Below are 17,475 nucleotides of genomic sequence, written 5' to 3'. Positions count from 1 at the left end.
CTTTTAACAGGAACTGTTAAACTGAACGGGACACTTGCTTTATTTAGATGCAGATTTTGCCCAATCATTGCAAGACTGCCTTGCATACCTATGCCTAAGTGCTTGAATTCAACTTAAAGAAAACTTTCAGCCAGTACCTGAGGAACAGATGTTCTTCTAATTACCTGCACCAGCTTGCAGGCAAATTAAGAACCAGTTTTCTACATATTCCCCTTATTTACTGAAGTAGTTCCTCACAAAACTTGCAGGTAAAATGTCTTTCTGACCACTTCACTCACGCCCTTATCTTACGATGCGCAACAAAGTTTGAAAAACGCCATCTCCGAATTCTTCAGAAGATGGATGTACTGACTTGAGATCGCGGATTTCACAAAATAATCACTGATAAGCTTGCAGATTGTCTTAATAGGATCACAAAAACCAGAATCAACATCTGTTCAGTATGCAATCTGATCTGTGTCACCTCGAAGCCTTTTACTTCTAAGTGAATAACCCTTATATTCTTATTCCATATTAAAAAAGCCTAACCCAATATTAGTATCTTTGATGTAAGGTAGAAAAAACTTGAATGCTAGGTTACTAGTAAGCATAAGGGGTGAAAAAAGAAAGTAGCTAACTTGTATCAGAAAGAATCGATGTTTGAAAAACTCAAAGGTACAGGAAAGATGGATATGAGGCAAGAAAACAGCGTTTAGAGAAAATCCATTTTGGAATTTTTTAAGTACTAGAGGAACTGACTTATGCTACACCACAAACCACCCCACATACTATTGCTACCAAGAAATCAAACCCTTTGAGTACCAACGAAGTTCCCCTCTGTCCCCGCAAAACAGAGTTTTGTAAGCAAGCATCAATCCGCCCGGTCGCGAATATGCTGTCTAGGAGTATCCGAGGCTTTCACCTCGGAAGGTTGCACTGAAACGCTCAACACCGAGTGCCAGCATTCTGGGAAAAAGCTCGCACTAGGAAACTACCAAACCAAACATTAGGAATGCCCAGGAAGCTTTATTATATTCCACTTGAAAAAAGGTGAACGACTGCACAGTCAAGAGTCCAGAAGCAGGCATTTTGCGAGGCTTCTCCCGGTCAGTCCTTCGCGAGAACCACATGGGAGAGAGGGCCAGGACCAGGAGGACGGAGGGTCAGGACTCGTCGGGCTTGTCGGCGGGCGGCCCGCAGGGCTGCAGCATCTTCTCCATCAGGTTGAAGCGGACGCGAGCCTTGCTCTCGTTCTCGGCGATGGCGAAGTAGTTGAGCAGGTCGAAGTGGCCCATGTAGGAGCAGTACGAGTCGCGGTGCTGGTTCACCAGCCACTCCCACTTGGTGGTGTCGGCGTGCCCCGTGCCGATGTACTTGGACTGCAGGTGCTCCAGCTGGCTGTGGATGGTGTAGCGGTCCGTCATGGCGAGGCGGGAGGGCGGGCGGAGCGCGGGACGGCGGGCGGCGCGGACGGGACTGAGCGGCGGGGACCGACCTGGGCGGCGGGGACGGGCCTGGGCGGCGGGGACCGGTCTGGGCAGCGGGGACGGGCCTGGGCGGCGGGGACCGGCGGGGCGGCACGGACGGGCCTGGGACGGCTCTCGGCGGCGGGGCCTTTTCCGGCGGGCGTAGCAGTGCTTCCCGCCGCTTTTCCTGCCGCAGTGCCCGACGGGAGCGCGCCGGGAAAGGCTTGCCGGGAGCTGTAGTCTTCTCTCCGCCCTGCCAGGGGGACAAGCCCTGGCATAAGTAAATATTGATGTCATAATGAAATAGTTTACTCTCGTTCCGATCACGTCAATTGGCTAGCACATGGTAAGGCAAATGGTAGTGACAAGGCCGGGGCGCCGTCTGTTACCTAGGGTTCTTTTAAAGCACGTACGTGAGGGCTGAGGAGCGGCTCCAGACCCGATTTCGTACTCTGTGCACGGGGCTCCGCCTCAGACTGAGGCAGATGCTCAGCTGAGCCTCAATGTAAAGCCTCCAGCCTCCCGTCGATTTGTAAAGCAAAGATGCGGCTTTGATAGTGATCAATTCACCTGGAATCCAAGGGATGTGCACTGTCAACTCTGGCTACGAGGTACCCACGTAGTGGATCATGGGGAACAACATCAAAAAGTCTCTCCTGCCAGGAGGTGTCAGAAAACAGGAAGGCAAAGCCCCGGGCTCAGGCTTCGGGGCACAGCTTAATCCCAGCTCCTGACACTGGCTCTGTATAAACCGCAAGTCAGTGCTGCTTCCCAAATAAGGGACATGGGAAGCCTGGCACTTTAATAAAACCACAAAAACCTCACAAAACCACCCAGGAGGTGCCAAGAGCAGCACAACGCCCCTTTTCCTTAGCCCTTTGCTTTGTGCGAGGGCAATGTGCCACTTTCTGCGGTCACTCTCACGCAAATCCACGCAGAGAAGGGCTGGAGAAGGCACAGCATTTGCAGGTCCTCCCAAAATCAGAAGTTTGGTGAGGTTACTTCTGCTACATACAGCTGAGGAAAGTCCTGTATGTCCCATCCCTGTTTCTTTGTAAGTTGAAGAGCTCTGAGTTTATCTTCCCCAAATGGGCTGGGCAGGGTCAGGGGATTTAAGTCAAAATTAAAAACTGATGTTGAAAAATATTTTTTACAGTAAACCTAGTATTTTATCTGAATGTTAAATTCACAAGTAGATATAAAACCCACAGAAAATATAACTTGTGTTGCCTATCTTCTTTTGGTCAAAGTCAAGCTTGAAATAAATTTTATCATCCACCAAAATAGTTTTTTTTCCAGCTCTGTTCAAGAGCTTACATAATGTTAAATTTAAAATGATTCATGCTTTCATATGCTAGTAGTGTTTTTAATTATTTGTTTTAAAAGAGGAAAGACACATTGCCAGAAATTTTTCAATAGGACTCTGAGCTATTTCTTCCTGTCCTTGTAAATGCCCTGTAGTCAAAAAGAAATCCACAAAAATGTTGTGTGAAAACTCAGCTGATTCTATGCCCCTTTTTTAAAAGTGAGCATCTTAAAAAAACAAGGCCATATAAAGCAATGTAAAAACAAATTTCTGAAGTGTCCTTACCCTTCAGTGAAAAGAGCTAAATGAGGACTACAATTTTTTTATTTTTGTTATTTTTATGAGGGTCTGTTGAGTCATCGCTACCAAGCCTTACTTAGCTGGAAGCAGATTACAGAGCTGGATACAGCAGTTGCATTCTGTGGTTGCTTTCAGAGAAACCAGGAGAGGAAAAATAAACAAACATGATACTTTAGGAGTTTCTATGTATGCTGGCATAAAGAAAGAGAAAAAAAAAGACATATTCTCAACCAGGGAGAGCTTTCATTTCTTTTTTAAGTGGCATCTTTTTAAAGAGTGGGATAGCAAGAAGAATGCTAGCTTTTAACAGATGTTCCTTGCCAACACAGTGACACACAGGGCTGCCCTCACAGCTGTTTTGAAGTTATCCTCTTGGAAACTCTAAACCAGGAGATGTATTGATTAAAATAGTCTTTGGAGCAGAAAAGATTCCCAGAAGCTTATTCATCTCTTGCAGATGTTGCAGTTACTAGGACTAATAACTGCACTAAATTAAACAGGTGTAATAATTCTCATTTAAAAATAACAACAACAAATCAACAACAACAGAACCAAAGCAAACCAGAACAAACCCCCAGCCAACCAAAACAACAAAACAACAACAATAAAAACCCAACCAATGAAAAAACAAACAAACAAAACCAAACAAACAAAATACCCCAAACCTGACCTGAAAGTGTGAGATTTTCAGCAAGTTTGTTACCAGGCCAGATTAAAATGCTGCATTCAGGCATCCAGAGCTCTGGGAAAATGTACCAAAACTTCACTCTGTATTGGCTTTGGTCAAAAACCTCAGAGTTTTGAGGTTTTTGAGCTGCCAGACAAGCTTACCAACTCAAGGAAGAAAAAATAGGGAGTAAAATTTCCAGCTGACAGGCAAGCGACAATTATTTGCAAATAATTACTTAGCTTCAATTTCACTCAAAAAAGAAAAAGTTTCATCTGCTAGCTTTCAAGAATTATATTCAATTATGTTAATTTTCTCTTCATTTCTTGTTCTATACAAAAATAAAATCTTCTTTTTCTTGTTAGGTCTGTTTTTTACAAAATGAATGCCTGCACTAGGGCACTTTCATTTCAAGTTTAGAGGAATAATAAATGAGTGAGGGAAAGGAGATGCAGATATATATAGAGAGAATTATTGCTCAGTGGTAATACACTTGTGTGACTAGGATTCCTGAAAAAGTAGCATTTTCAGATATATCAAGGATTTTGTACTGAATACCATTAAATATCATTATAAGAATATACAATAATGGATGTTTACTTATGGAAATCACATAAATGTGTTGATTTTAGTGCTGAAATTATCTATTTGGAGAGTAACACTGAATCCCTTCAAGCCAGGTTTCAAAAGGCGGAGACGCTGGGAGGCTGTAAGAGATGGAACTGCAGAGGCCACTGGGTGTCAGCGTTGGACCTGCAAAAATTCTTCTTCCATAAAAACAGAATGGTGGGATGCACCCCCGAAATGTAGAGGAAAAAGGGTAGAGAGGGCTGCTGGACCAAGAAAGACAGTATCATTGGCTGCCCAGTACACAACATAACCAAGGTTTTGAATTCCTTACTGATTCTCTGGGTGGAAGTGTGAAGACATAAATAAGACCCTGCAAACAAGAGGACAATCCTAATAGATAAAACCAACACACACCCAGAAAGATGATAAAATGGGGAGGCATGCCTTTATTTTATCTTTTTCCCCAAAAATTCCTCTATTCTTCACTATATGGATTTATCCTACAAATACAGTACAAAAAAAAAAAAAAAAAAAAAAAAAAAAAAAAGAGATTGTATTAGCCTGGCAAGAATGGTGCTGGAATTCAAATAATGATAAAAACCCATTGTCTATGTGGCAAGTGATTTTTTTTTTTTTGAAGTATAAATTTCATTAAAATATTTTGCTTCTGCTAAAACAGGGTTCTTAGATCATTATTTGCAGAGGTCACATTGCCTCTGCAATTTAATACTGGAAAAGTTACATTTTTCTAATTGCATATTTTGGTTGGGGTTTTTTTTGGATTTCCCATGCTATCACATGAACTGCAATGCAGTTTCTCAAATGTTGTTACACCTATGAACATTATCAGCCTCAGAAAGCCCTTATTTTGGCCCTGTTAGAGGTGGAAGACAATTTTGCTGCTTTTCTCAAAGATCCTTTAAAAAATGTTTTTCACATACAAGCCTCTTCTTCCACTTTGTTTTATGTAAATTCCCCTGATTTCTTTCTTTGCCTTGTAGTCAGAATCATGATTTTGCTGCTGGTTAAGAATTTGCCATCACACTGCAGCCACCCACAGCCTTTGGGCTGCTTCTGGGACAGAGGAAATCCTTGCAAGCATGGTTAAGTTTCAAACTTTCTTCCACTATTAGAAACTATGTTTTTTTATTGCTTTGATTTTATAGTGTGTAAATACTCCAAAATCTGAAAGCTGTTTTAGGGTTGAATGGCTGATTCTCTGCCAAAGCTATAGATTGGAAGACTGTGGAGTAAAAAATCAGGAAAGAAGAAATACTGTGTATCCCATCACTGAAGGGATACACTTTGTGCTGCTCTGTATTAATGTAATCAGTCATATTATCTTGAATCAGACTGCAGCTGGAGAAATTCACTCCTGAAGAATTGCCAAACTGAGGAGACCTGTGACCTGCACTAACAGTGTCTTGCGTAAGAGCAGCTTAGGGATCACAGAGACTGGGCCTTGAAGATTCACACTCCATCAGTTGCTTGGGAGCCTTACTGTGGTGCTCTGTGCCTTCTGTATGGGCCTGAATAACAGCTGTGTGCCTTAGGGGCACAGCACAATTGATCACCTTAGTTTAGATGCCACTGAGAACTTCCTAGCAAGGTGCAGGAGCACCCTAAAAGCAGAGAGGCAGTAGGGGTCACTAGCACAGTGCTTACAGATGAGACGCTGAAACAATGTGGTGAGGAATGTGGTGTGGAGGGAGATGGAGCACAGTGGAAGCCTGGAAGAAGCAGCTCTCCCTTGCTGTTTAGAGGGAAGTTCTTTATTCCAAAGCCATCACTTTGGAAAAAAAAAAGCCTGTCCAGTAATGTGATTAGTTACCTCTTCAGGCTAGAAATAGGGCCAGTAATAGTCTGCCAGGTGAGTTGAAATTACTTGTATTCATGTAAGTTTTTGTAATGGGAAGGGTTTGTTCTTGACATGCATTTGGAAATCAAATGAAGTAATAAGAGTAAACACATCAAAACTGAGGAAGACTACAGCACTCTCCAAGAAGCAGCTCTATTCTGCCCATTTTCTTTGCATGTCTTTTCTTATTTACTCCAGATAAACTGCCACAGCAAATACAGCTATTAATTGTGCTCAGTAAGGTATACAAAAGTAGCCATGATGAAAGGCACATCTTTAAATAGGCCAATATTTTGAATATTCGAAATATATACAAATTTAAATTAGGAGAAATTAATTTGGCCATTGAGTAGCACTGTGTATCATATCACTGTATGCTGTCTTTTTGCAAGAAATAGTAAGGACAGAGGAAGTGATTTTCCTTTTTTTAAGTCTGAGTTGAAGATGCTTAATGCAGCTGTTTCTTTTTTTATCTGCCACATAATTCTCATGTTTTAAAAATACTGATCTTCAGAACACTGCTTAAAAGTATTCTGTACAGAGAAGCCCATCTGTAGCCAGTCTTTTCTCTCTCCAGCTTTCCCCATCACACATAGTGCACAAGTATTCATCATTTTACCTCCTTCTCTGCAGTAAGCACAGAGGACATTGGTGTCATCACCCTTATCTAGACAAAAAATCCATCATCTGTATTGTGCACAAGGGCAGCTCATCTGTTACTGCACAGCAAGTCAGTTCATAAAAGTAAAAAATAAGAGCAGGAGAAGCATGGAGCTGTTGATATTAGTGAGTCATCAGCCTGCCTATTTGGTATGTGTTGTACTAATTCATGTTGTGAAATTTCAGACAGTGGATTGCTCGTGGCACAAACAGCAAATGAGAGAAGGGGCAGCAAGGGATATTTAGGATATTAGAATCACTGCAGGGGGAAGATAACCATCCCTTCCATGCGCCTCTAGGAAATGGGACATCAATCACCACCAGTTCACCACAGAATTACGGAATCAAGTTTAAGCCCAGCCTTCTTCAGTTTAAGGCCTTTTCCTCTTGTTCTATCACCACACACCCTGCTAAAAAGTCCCTCTCCAGCCTTCTTGTAAGTCCCCTTTAGGTACTGGAAGGCTGCTATATAAACCAGTTGTTTCTCAACCTAGGTTGGGAACTTCCTCATTTGAAATAAAAAATTTACATAAGCCTCTTACATTTTCTGTGAAAGTAAAGCTGTCACTAATAAGATGATGCAACATTTCTCACCTTCAGCTTTATCAAAGTATTGCTGTTTATTACTTTTAAGGCAAATAGAACATAATTTTTCACACCAAGCACTGTAGACAAATTAATATGTTCAAATCACAACTCTTAGTAACTCATAATAAATGTCTTTTTGATTGCTGGTTTCATTGTTGGGAACCTCTTATTCATCTCAAGCTGAAAATTGCTTAAGTTACTAGATCCTCAAAATAAAAAAACTAACCCAGAGTGTAGAGACTTGGCAAGGAATATGCCTCTGGAAGCAAGGTATTTATAGTCAGGACTGGGCAATGTTAGTAATGTATGATGATAATCATCCCATCTATACATTTTGGAATGTGATTGGAGAGCTTGAAAGGGAGTTGCTGATTTTGGAAAGCAAACATTTAAGGAGTACAGCAAAAAGATGTTATCTCTTTAGACTGTAATATTTCTTCCCACCTCCTCAGCACCATGCTGAATAAGAAACCTTGAAACCAACAAAAAACCAAAAACTACTTGACTAAAAATCATGTGAACCTGGACATTTTAAAGTAAGCTTTCAAAGAAGTGTTTTATTTTGCTGTTGTTTTGAAATAGCATGTATTGTTTGCTCTCTTTTTTTCTTTTTTTTTTTCATTTTGTGCTTCTGTATTTCACTTTGTATTTGCTCTTCTCCGTAAATGTTTGGAAGTATTTATTTTTATGATGTTTGGAGGTATCTAATTTTAGAAGATTAGAGCTGAAATGTTCACATACTGGATTGCAGGGAAAGAGGCTTTAAGCAAACTGCTGGGACCGGGGTTGTAATCTAGAGCCCCAACAGGATGTGTGTAGATTGTGTCAATGACGAATACCTCACTTCTCTCAGAATAGCCGTTGTGAAGCACAGATGATCTGGTATCCACATACAGCTGTGTATTGCAGCCCATTGGTGGAAAATCCTTCAGTATGAAATGCAACCATTTGGAAACCATAACTGTCTGTTCCCTTCTCTATCTTTTTCAACCTTTTGTAACTTAACAACGAGCTCCTCTTGGCTAAGGCGTTCTCCTACCATGTTTGTACTCACCCGGTGGGGCCTTGTTCACAGCCTCGTGGTGCTATTGTTACATCAACTCTTGTGGCTATTTGTGATATTCACCTCTGATGAATAAAGACCTGGTTTTGAACAGGATTAATGGGATATATTTTTAACAGGCAGAGAAAAAGAAGTGCAGTCTATCCAGTGGGTTCTTCACTTTAAGCTCCAAATGCAGTCTAGAAGTTCTGCCAGTAGATTTAAGAACTTAGGCATATGTTAGGTATTTCAAATGCTAAGATTATTGGCAGCAGTCGTTCATACTTGGCTCCTCAAAAGGATCAAGCCTGAAGTGTAAGGAAATCTTATTGTTGGTGCCAGCAGAAAGTCAGCATTTAAGGAACAGGTTGGGGCAGAGATTCCCAAACCAATGTGTGCATGAATCTGTGACTGCCTGTAGCTGTCATGACACCTTGTCACACTCAAACCTGTAGGAATTTATTTGCAAACCTTGAAAAAAATGTCAAAGACAATAAAGAAATTGATTCTCTACTACAAGTACAGCAAGTTGTCAGGTGATTTTTACTAGTAAGGGATGAATAGAAAACACAATAGAAAACACTATCAGAAAAAAAAAATCTAATCTCTTTTAGTTATAGGACCATGAACATTGGTCAGTGTAATCCCATGACAACTTTTCTCTCCCCCATTCAATAAGTTCCTTGTGTGAAGATGAGCTGCAGACTATTCTCCTATAAAATATGTTTATTCTATCTCATATAAATAATAAAGGCTGCCCAATCTTTTCCGTACCGTGTCTGACTGCTGAATTTATGTGTGAAAAGAGCTGCTCTGAGTGACTCAGCTGCAGAACAGATTTGTCTTGTCATTGGAGAACACTTGTATAGCTGCTGAGTCATAAGCTGGCTTGCATAACTGGAAGGGTAAAACAAGCTTGTTGAGTGACTCAGATTGTAATTTGATCCTCCTCTCATTCCCAAAAGCACATGCACCTGTATTTTGAAACTGCTGGGATCGTTAATTACAGTTTGAATCATTTCAGTGGTACCCATGGAATGTTTCCTTCTAATACATTCTACTGTTCAATTCTTCTCCCATAACCCATGGGATGTGGCCAAATGCTTCTCCCTTCACAGAGGGGGAAAAATTATTTGTGTTTTCCTTTGCTACTAAAACCCATCACCATTATGATCCTAACAGATTTTCCAGTGGAGCTTAAATCAAAAAAACAGCACCTGTACTTTTTCACCTTTTCTAGAGGACTATTATTACTCCATTTAAAAGACTAGTTTCAATAGTAAGTTAGGTTTAGGAAATAAGGTCGATCTTTTATGTGTGTATAGAATTCCAAAATGTTGGCAAAGAAATCATAAGCCAAAATCTTCCTCTATGTGTAGGTACCTTGTTTTGACTTGCTGTTTGTGGAAGAAGAAAATGGTCTTTTAGCTAAGAACATTTTATGCTCAGGAGGAATTAGAAAAACCTTTGCATTGGGAGTGGTTTGTCTGATTTAAGAAAAAGCTAGCCTTAAATCTAGAGGGAAAAAGAAAACAAAACATTGAGGTCAGTCATCTACTTTATGGATGTCATTGTTTCCTTTAGAAAATATATTAGAAAGTGCAGTAGCCTTTCTTCTGAGAACTGTATGGTACCCTACAAGCACTAACTCTTGATGGCCATACTAAGAAAGGGAAATCCTGTCCTAATCAAGTAGACAAGAATGTTGAGATAGGCAATGAAATCCTGGGCCAGGAGCCTCACACTGACCTAGTGTCAGAGCAGGCTCCTTGGTGGTTCTGCACTGTGCCCATCACCCAGCTCTGCTCCAGATCTCCATGAAGGTTTTTCACTGACTCAGCTCAGCACAGACAGCACAGCACATCACCTTTAGGTGAGACTTGTATATGACTGTATTGGTTTGATTTAGGAAAATGAACCCTTTGGAAAAATTTATTGTCAGTTAGGTTTCTGTTTCCTCCTACGAACTCATGTAGAGTCTGAACTGAGCCCACACTCACGCTGACACATTTCTCACCCTTCTCACACTGTGCCGAGGAGCTCCTCTGAAAGCTGCATTTTGATTTGCACGCAGACACAGTCATATTATTAAATGCAACAAGCTCTACAATTTTTGTAGCAAAGCTGAAAAATTCCACTTTTTTACCCAAATCAAAATTAAATTCTGTTTGCCCAGGATGAGCTGGAGGGAGGTGGGGATGAATCTGAACACACTTTTAAATTGCTTTGACCAATGTTCCAGACAAACAACTTGTGCATTGACCCTGATGACACATTTTCAGCTGTTGGAATGCTTGAATGCAACCTTAATCTCAGAAATCCTACAGCTGTTGGTTATGAGGGAGCTGTCTGAAGATACAGGTCACCTTCAACCTCTTTTTTAGTTTTCTCCTGAATGGTCTTAATGGTTTGTAAAAGAAATAGCCATTGGGTTTAGACAGACCTTTGGTAGTAGGTAGGTTTTTTCTAAGAAAAGTACTCTTATAAAGGTACACTAGTACAAAACATTTCTTACAGATGTGTGGTACTATTGGGTTTGAATTACTCTGCCTGTATCTGGGTGTGAACCCCTACTTCCCCAAGGTTTGGGGCACCAGAGTTTGGATTCTTGGATCAGCTCATTAGGAAGATGAGACACTAATAAGTCTGGTTGTGATTTGCAGTTGTGTAAATATCTGAGTTCTGGGGGCTTGTTCATGCTTGTCTCTAGGATCTGGGAAGCATTTTATTTAAAAAAAAGGTTTTAACTGCCAAAGGCAGCTGCCAGAGCATTTATATAATTAATTTCATTTTGCTTTCTGGTATTTGTCTTAAGGGCATTGGCTAGAGGACACATTTGGTCTATTCACTCACCTGAATACATATTCCTTATCATGGATTCAGAGAATGGTTTGGGTTGGAAGGGACCTTACAGATCATTCAGTTCTAACCCACCAGCTATGGGCAGGGATAGCTTTCACTACACAAGGTTGCTCAAAACCCCATCCAACTGGATCCAACCCATCCAACAGTTCCAGGGATGGGACATCTACAACTTCTCTGGACAACCTGTTCCAGTGCCCCACCACCCTCACAATAAAGGATTTCTTCTTAATATCTAATCTAAACCTACACTCTTTCAGATTAAAGCCATTTCCTCTTTTCTTATCACTACATATTCTTATAAAATGTTTGATTCTTCTCTATACCAAAACCAAAACAACCCACTGTCCTCCAAATTATGCTTCCTGTAATTTATTATATTGGGCCTGTCTCATTTGATGCCATGTTCAAACTTCCACTGACTTCACTGAAAGCAGAATTTGGCAATTAATTTTAACTGGTATAGACCCATTAAATATCATACTGGTTTTTCCACATTATATAAATAACATTCACACATAAGGAATTATTGAAGGGAAAGAATTATTTAAGCAGAAAGATGGCTGTACAGAGACAAGCCTTTAGAGAAACAAAATATCTGTAAGAAAAAAGCAGAGGCATGAAAAGACATGTAATCTTTTCATGAAAAGAGAGAACAAGCACTCAGGGGATTTGGATGCAACTTCTAGTTAGATCAAGACTTGCTGTACACCTCTAGGCATTTTGACACTTTCTGTGATTTCTTTCCCATCTATAATACATGGGTAGCAATACACACAGCAGTATTTTAAAGTAATTGCTTGCAAATTGGTTTAGAGAGCCTGAAGTGGAGCATACTTTATAAATGTAATTCAATATTATTATTGTTGTCACATAAAAACCTAGCTTAGTCCATCAATTTAATTGTCACCAAAGCCGCATGGATGTCAGGGCTTCTAATGTTACTTGGAGATCATCTTTCAAGTCTGATGTTGTCCTTCAACAACTGGCACACCTATCTTCTTTCATCTTCATGGAATAAGATTCTGAAAATTTCCATGTAGTACAGGTTTGAAGACTGATGGGCATATTACTGGATGGATAAGAGAATTTGGAATGTGCTTTTCAGGGTCTAATCAGTCCCTCTTATCACTTGAAATATAGTGCAAACCCATGTTACACTGTGACACTGCCTGCTACAGTTCTTTGACCAAGTCACAGAGAGCCTGGATACACCTAAGCACCTACTAATCCCATAAGGGTTTGGCCGTGCTCCCTGTCAGGCCACCATCTGGGGCCAGGAGAGCGTGTTTTATGTCTTGCACCGACAGACAGCGTGGGGAGATTGCTCTGCCCAGACACCTGAATGAAGACAGAGTTGTTTTCAAAGCAAGCTGCAAATGCTGCAACTGCAGATACATATCATCGGAAATAACAAATCTTGGGAAAATAAGTGGATCAGTAGCCAAGAAATGTAGGTGTGTTGCTGTGAGAACATTGCCTGTGAAGAGCTGGCTTTGCTGGAGCAGCTAATGAGCCTACCTGAGACACTGTTCATGCACTAACAGGCACTGCACAGGCAGCCTGGCTGCTCCTGCACTGAGGTATGTAGGATGTGGGATTTAAGGGCTTCCTATTTAGAGGAATCTTTCAGCACCAAGATCTGGCCTCTACAGCTGTGGATTTTGGACCACATTAGAATCACAGGTTAGGAAGGACATCAGGCAGTAATTTTGTCCAATCTCCTGCTCCAATCTCTCAGAGTCAACATTGATCTCTGTGGTTTGGCCAGACGGATCTTGAAAATCTCCAAGAACAGAGATTCCACAATGTCTTTGGGCAATCTCCTGTTCCAGTACTTCACTCCCCTCACAATGTGAATTTTTCCTTTACTTCCTATTGGAACTTTATCCCAGTTTATGAGCATTGTTTCTCATTTTCCTGCCATACACCTGGGTTGTATCAGTAATCTCTTCAGTACATTAAGGCTGCTGTTAGATCTACTAAATCTTTTCTTTTCTGGGCTAAACAAACCCGGTTCCTTCAGCCTCTCCCTACAGGTCACACACTCCAAACCTATGACCATCTTGGTGACTCTTTGCTGGACTCACTCAAGTTCATCTACATCCTCCTTATACTGGGAATCCAGATCTGCTGACTCTCTTCATCAAGGAAAGGGAGGAAGAATTCTTCCTAAAATGTATTTTCAGGCCATGCAGTTCTATAGCAGTAGGGAGGATCATTTATCTGCTTGCTCTTTCCCAAGAGTAAGGAAAGCGTAAGGCAGCAGAGAGAACATTACTCAGGTTTCCAAACCTCACATCCATACATTCTCACTGACCAGAGTACCCCCACAGATTGGCTGTGATTTTGAATTGCAAAAGTGGTTAAGTTCTGTGAACCATAAGGGGCTAAATCCTATGTGGAGAATCCAGTCAGAGGGAGACAGAGGAATGGTGCCATATGGGTAACTGAATAATCTTAAGAAAACTGTGTATTCCAAGAGGGGTGGAGATGGAAATTTAGGGAATCTGCTATCCTAGTGTGTCTTGTGCTCACCCCTCCTCCATGTTTCCTACAGAGTTAAAAGGAATGCATGGCATCAATTGAATGGGTGACCTGACCCCTTTGAGGAATGAAGGGGGAGAAAAAGTCCCTAAAGAAGGATTATCTTAGATGAAATTAATTTAACTGTCACTACAGCTGCAGATATGGCAAGATTTCAAGCACCACTTGGAAAATTTTCTTACCATGTCACAAAATAGAAACATTTTTCATCATAAATTGTCGTGTCAATCTCCTGTAATCTTCAGGTACAGAGCATGTGGAAATTTGATAAGCAAGTATTCAGTGCTATTTGAAATTAAGTAAAGACTCACTTCTCTAGATGTATTCTAGATGTAGTACTGATTATTTTGAACTTTAAATTGGCTGTTTTATATGAATCACAATTTTAAAATATTTTATATTAAATATTACATTAAATTTGCTTCAGTATATTAATTTTCTTTATCTGTTATTGAATTATTTTGTTAGTTATACTTCATTTTAAATTCACCCCAAATTTGTACTCACAGCAATTGTATATGCTGTAGTTAACAATAAATATGGACAGTATTTAAAATCATTATTGATGTAGGATCTTCCCTTGTATAATTAAATGTGAGCTGGGTTTTCTTTCATTTATTGCATTGTAAAAATTTATTCTGTAAGATGGAAGCCGTGTTTAACATCCTTGTAACATACAAGTGCAACATTATCAGTGTTGCCTACCAGGTTTGCAAGCCATGCAAGGTAAGAAGTGTGGAGCATTGTTTTCTGTGCTTCTCCCCTGCCTGTGTGGTGTTTCTGGGGGAAACTGCCTGCTACCTTGGCCAAGAAGCAAGGTTTATATAGTTAAGCATGGTACAAAGGCATAGTAGATGACAGATATTTCCAGAATTTTCTTCCTTTAAAAAAAAAAGTGTGAATTAACTTCTTAGGATTAAAAGAACAGTACCAGATTTTCCTTACAATATTTTTTAGTATGATTATTAATAGATTTTCTGTAATCTGTCAAAAAATCTTATTATATCATTGCAACTGTTTATTACCTTAATAAAAAATTACCACTACCAATATTTGGCTTGAATTTTGGAGAACTGATTTATCCCTCTGAAAATGTTGTCTTATGTTTTAGTGTATTTTAATATTTTTATTTCTACAAATGTATAGAATATATATAGAACATAGAATACATAAATGTTCTATAAATATCTTTGACACGTGTCAATAAGATTTAGAAAACTGGGCTAAAATAAATTTGAGGAAGTCATCTAATCCACTCCCTAGCTCAATTTAAAATCAGCCATATTTGAATTATTCCTAGTAAATACTTATCCAGCTTAACAAGAGGCACAGCCAGGCTAAGTTGCATTGCTGAAGCTGAAAGTACAAGGAAGAAATAAGAACTGAGCCTGTATGCACAGTGCAGTCTTCCTTCTCTGCCATAACACTACACAACAGTACACAGAGATGTAACTTGTAAAGTGTGTATGTATGTATATATATGTCTGTGTGTATATATATATATATATATATATATATATATATATATGTATGTATGTATGTATGTATGTAAAAATCCCTTTACAGACCACATAATTCTCTACATTGACAAACTGGGAGAGGATGTGTGCTCTGGTTTTGGTTCACCTGTTGGGACTTCCACATCACTTTGCTTACTCAGTTATGAACTTGACAATTGCAAAGGCCAGAATCTCATGTTTTCAGAGATCCAGAAGTTAAAGGATATGTTTGACAGGGCCCAGCTCTATCCCAATAGATGCACATTAAATTGATTGGAAGCTAATAGTTGCTGCTCATGGAAAGATGACTGTACCCCTCGGCTGCCACAGAACCTCTCTCTCATCTGTTGGTGCCTCTGAGCACAGGGTCAGTTGAGGAGAGCTGGAAGCACCTGGGACTCACCCAGGTGCCCAGAAAGTTTTGGCAGGTTTGGGCACTCTTTCTGTGAGTAACCACCAAGGCAGCTGCATCCATCAAACACTGGCAGCTGTATAAAAGCAGTGCAGGTACTCAGCTGCCTCTCTGCCTTACTCACTCTTCACGTACCGAGACTCTCCCTGGCTGGGGTAAATGGGAGGAGACCCGTGGGCTCTAGTGGCGTTGCTGTGCAGCTGCTCAGTGCCCCCAGTACTTCCTGTCCCTGCATTTCATAACTACGAGGCTTGAATTGTGGCCGGGAGCAGCTGCCTCTCAGAATCCTGGGATACTTGCCACAGACATCAGACAGGTTTCAAAGATAAAATATAAGCCTCCATTTTTCTCAGATAAGTCTTGCAAGGTGTTTGACAAATACCCTTCTACTTTGACAAGTGCCATTAATTTTTAGGTTTTTTTTTTTTTTTAAGCTAAATCATGCAAACATCAGCAGTGACTGGTTTCATTCCAAGGAAATCTAACATGCTGTTACTTTGTCACGTACAATTTGCTTAGATACCATGTGCCTTGCCATTCACAGAGGATTCCAGGCAGCAAATGGTCATTACTGGGCTGTGAAATGAATTGCTCCCTGGTTGTGTATTCTCGGGTAAATAATCCCAAATAATTATTTACTCGCCTTCAACTAAAGAAAAAGCCTTTCTTTTTCTTCTCAGATCTGTAGCATGTCACTACCATGCTACCCTTTGGAAGGTCTACCACAACACATTTAGATCTAGCCACAAAGCCATGTGAAAGGTTTCCACACGTGCAGTATGCCTTCAGAAGAAGGTAGTCTGTGTGATACAGGAACTCCCTGTGCACTTTGGGCAGGCTCCCTGCCACTTTCTGGATGTTATATTGCTTGTTGAAAAGCACTGGCAGAATGAATAAGGTGATCCATCTACATGGCTGTATAAAATTTATGTTCACACAATTCTAGGATAGAATTGTTTTATTTCATCAAAACTTCGTGAGTTTTAGAAAGCAACACCTTTTCTATGAATGACTAATATGAAAAGGATGCTCAAAAAAAGCTATGGGAATGTCCTCATTTTGCAATAGTTCTCTTTGTGAAGGTCTATTTACCTCACCCTTCTAGGCCATCTCAAGCTTTTAAACCCTGGGGGGAAAAAAACCCAACCCTTTTTATTACTGCTCAGGGACTTCTACCTTCATACCTAATATACAACTTGGCCATTTTCTGCTCAGAGAGTAGTGATGAGTGAAAAATAGAGCATGTATTTTTTGTCAGTATGAACTTGCCCTAGAATCTGCTGTTACTGGGACTATACCCAAATGCGAGTGCCTGCAATGTACCTTCTTCCCCTTTTATCCCTCTTGAATCACATAAAGATGTCCTTGTCTGTGCTCTGACAGATTGCAAAGTGCTCCCTGTACTGCAAAAGTTAAGTGATCTCAGTCTTTGGGCATGCAAATGTGCCGGAGAAAAAAATACCTCACTCCTGTCTGATAACAGGAGTTAGAATACACACCTTTATTGAAGTACAAGAACAGGGTTAGGTAAAGCTTCTCATTAGGCCAACTTATATGACCTATGGGCTATGCTCTTGCATTCAAAAGCTGTGACAGCAGCAGAGAAGTCCAGTGGCTTATTTGATAATCAACCAAGCCTTCAGTTCCCAGAAATCAGTACTGTTCCACTGGCTCCAGTTAACCATGCGTGCTTACATTCGTCATGTGAAAACATCTTGA

General features: G+C 40.4%; 1 protein-coding gene across 1 annotated transcript; it reads right to left on the bottom strand.

Moving 5' to 3' along the window:
• Positions 1-985: 985 nt before the first annotated feature.
• SF3B5 (splicing factor 3b subunit 5) lies at positions 986-1,594 on the bottom strand. Its single transcript, XM_050972875.1, has one exon. The coding sequence runs from the start codon at positions 1,401-1,403 to the stop codon at positions 1,143-1,145; it is 261 nt and encodes an 86-aa protein (XP_050828832.1). The 5' UTR covers positions 1,404-1,594; the 3' UTR covers positions 986-1,142.
• Positions 1,595-17,475: the final 15,881 nt, after the last annotated feature.

The sequence above is a fragment of the Serinus canaria genome, chromosome 3 (genome assembly GCF_022539315.1).
Source record: "Serinus canaria isolate serCan28SL12 chromosome 3, serCan2020, whole genome shotgun sequence".
Lineage (NCBI taxonomy): Eukaryota > Metazoa > Chordata > Aves > Passeriformes > Fringillidae > Serinus > Serinus canaria.
The sequence above is the reverse complement of the archived record's forward strand: the minus strand, read 5'-3'. Positions and strand labels throughout refer to the sequence as shown.

What these genes read in the sequence shown, in the direction of transcription:
- SF3B5 (XM_050972875.1), bottom strand. Translation starts at nt 1,403, where the DNA reads ATGACGGACCGCTACACCATCCACAGCCAGCTGGAGCACCTGCAGTCC.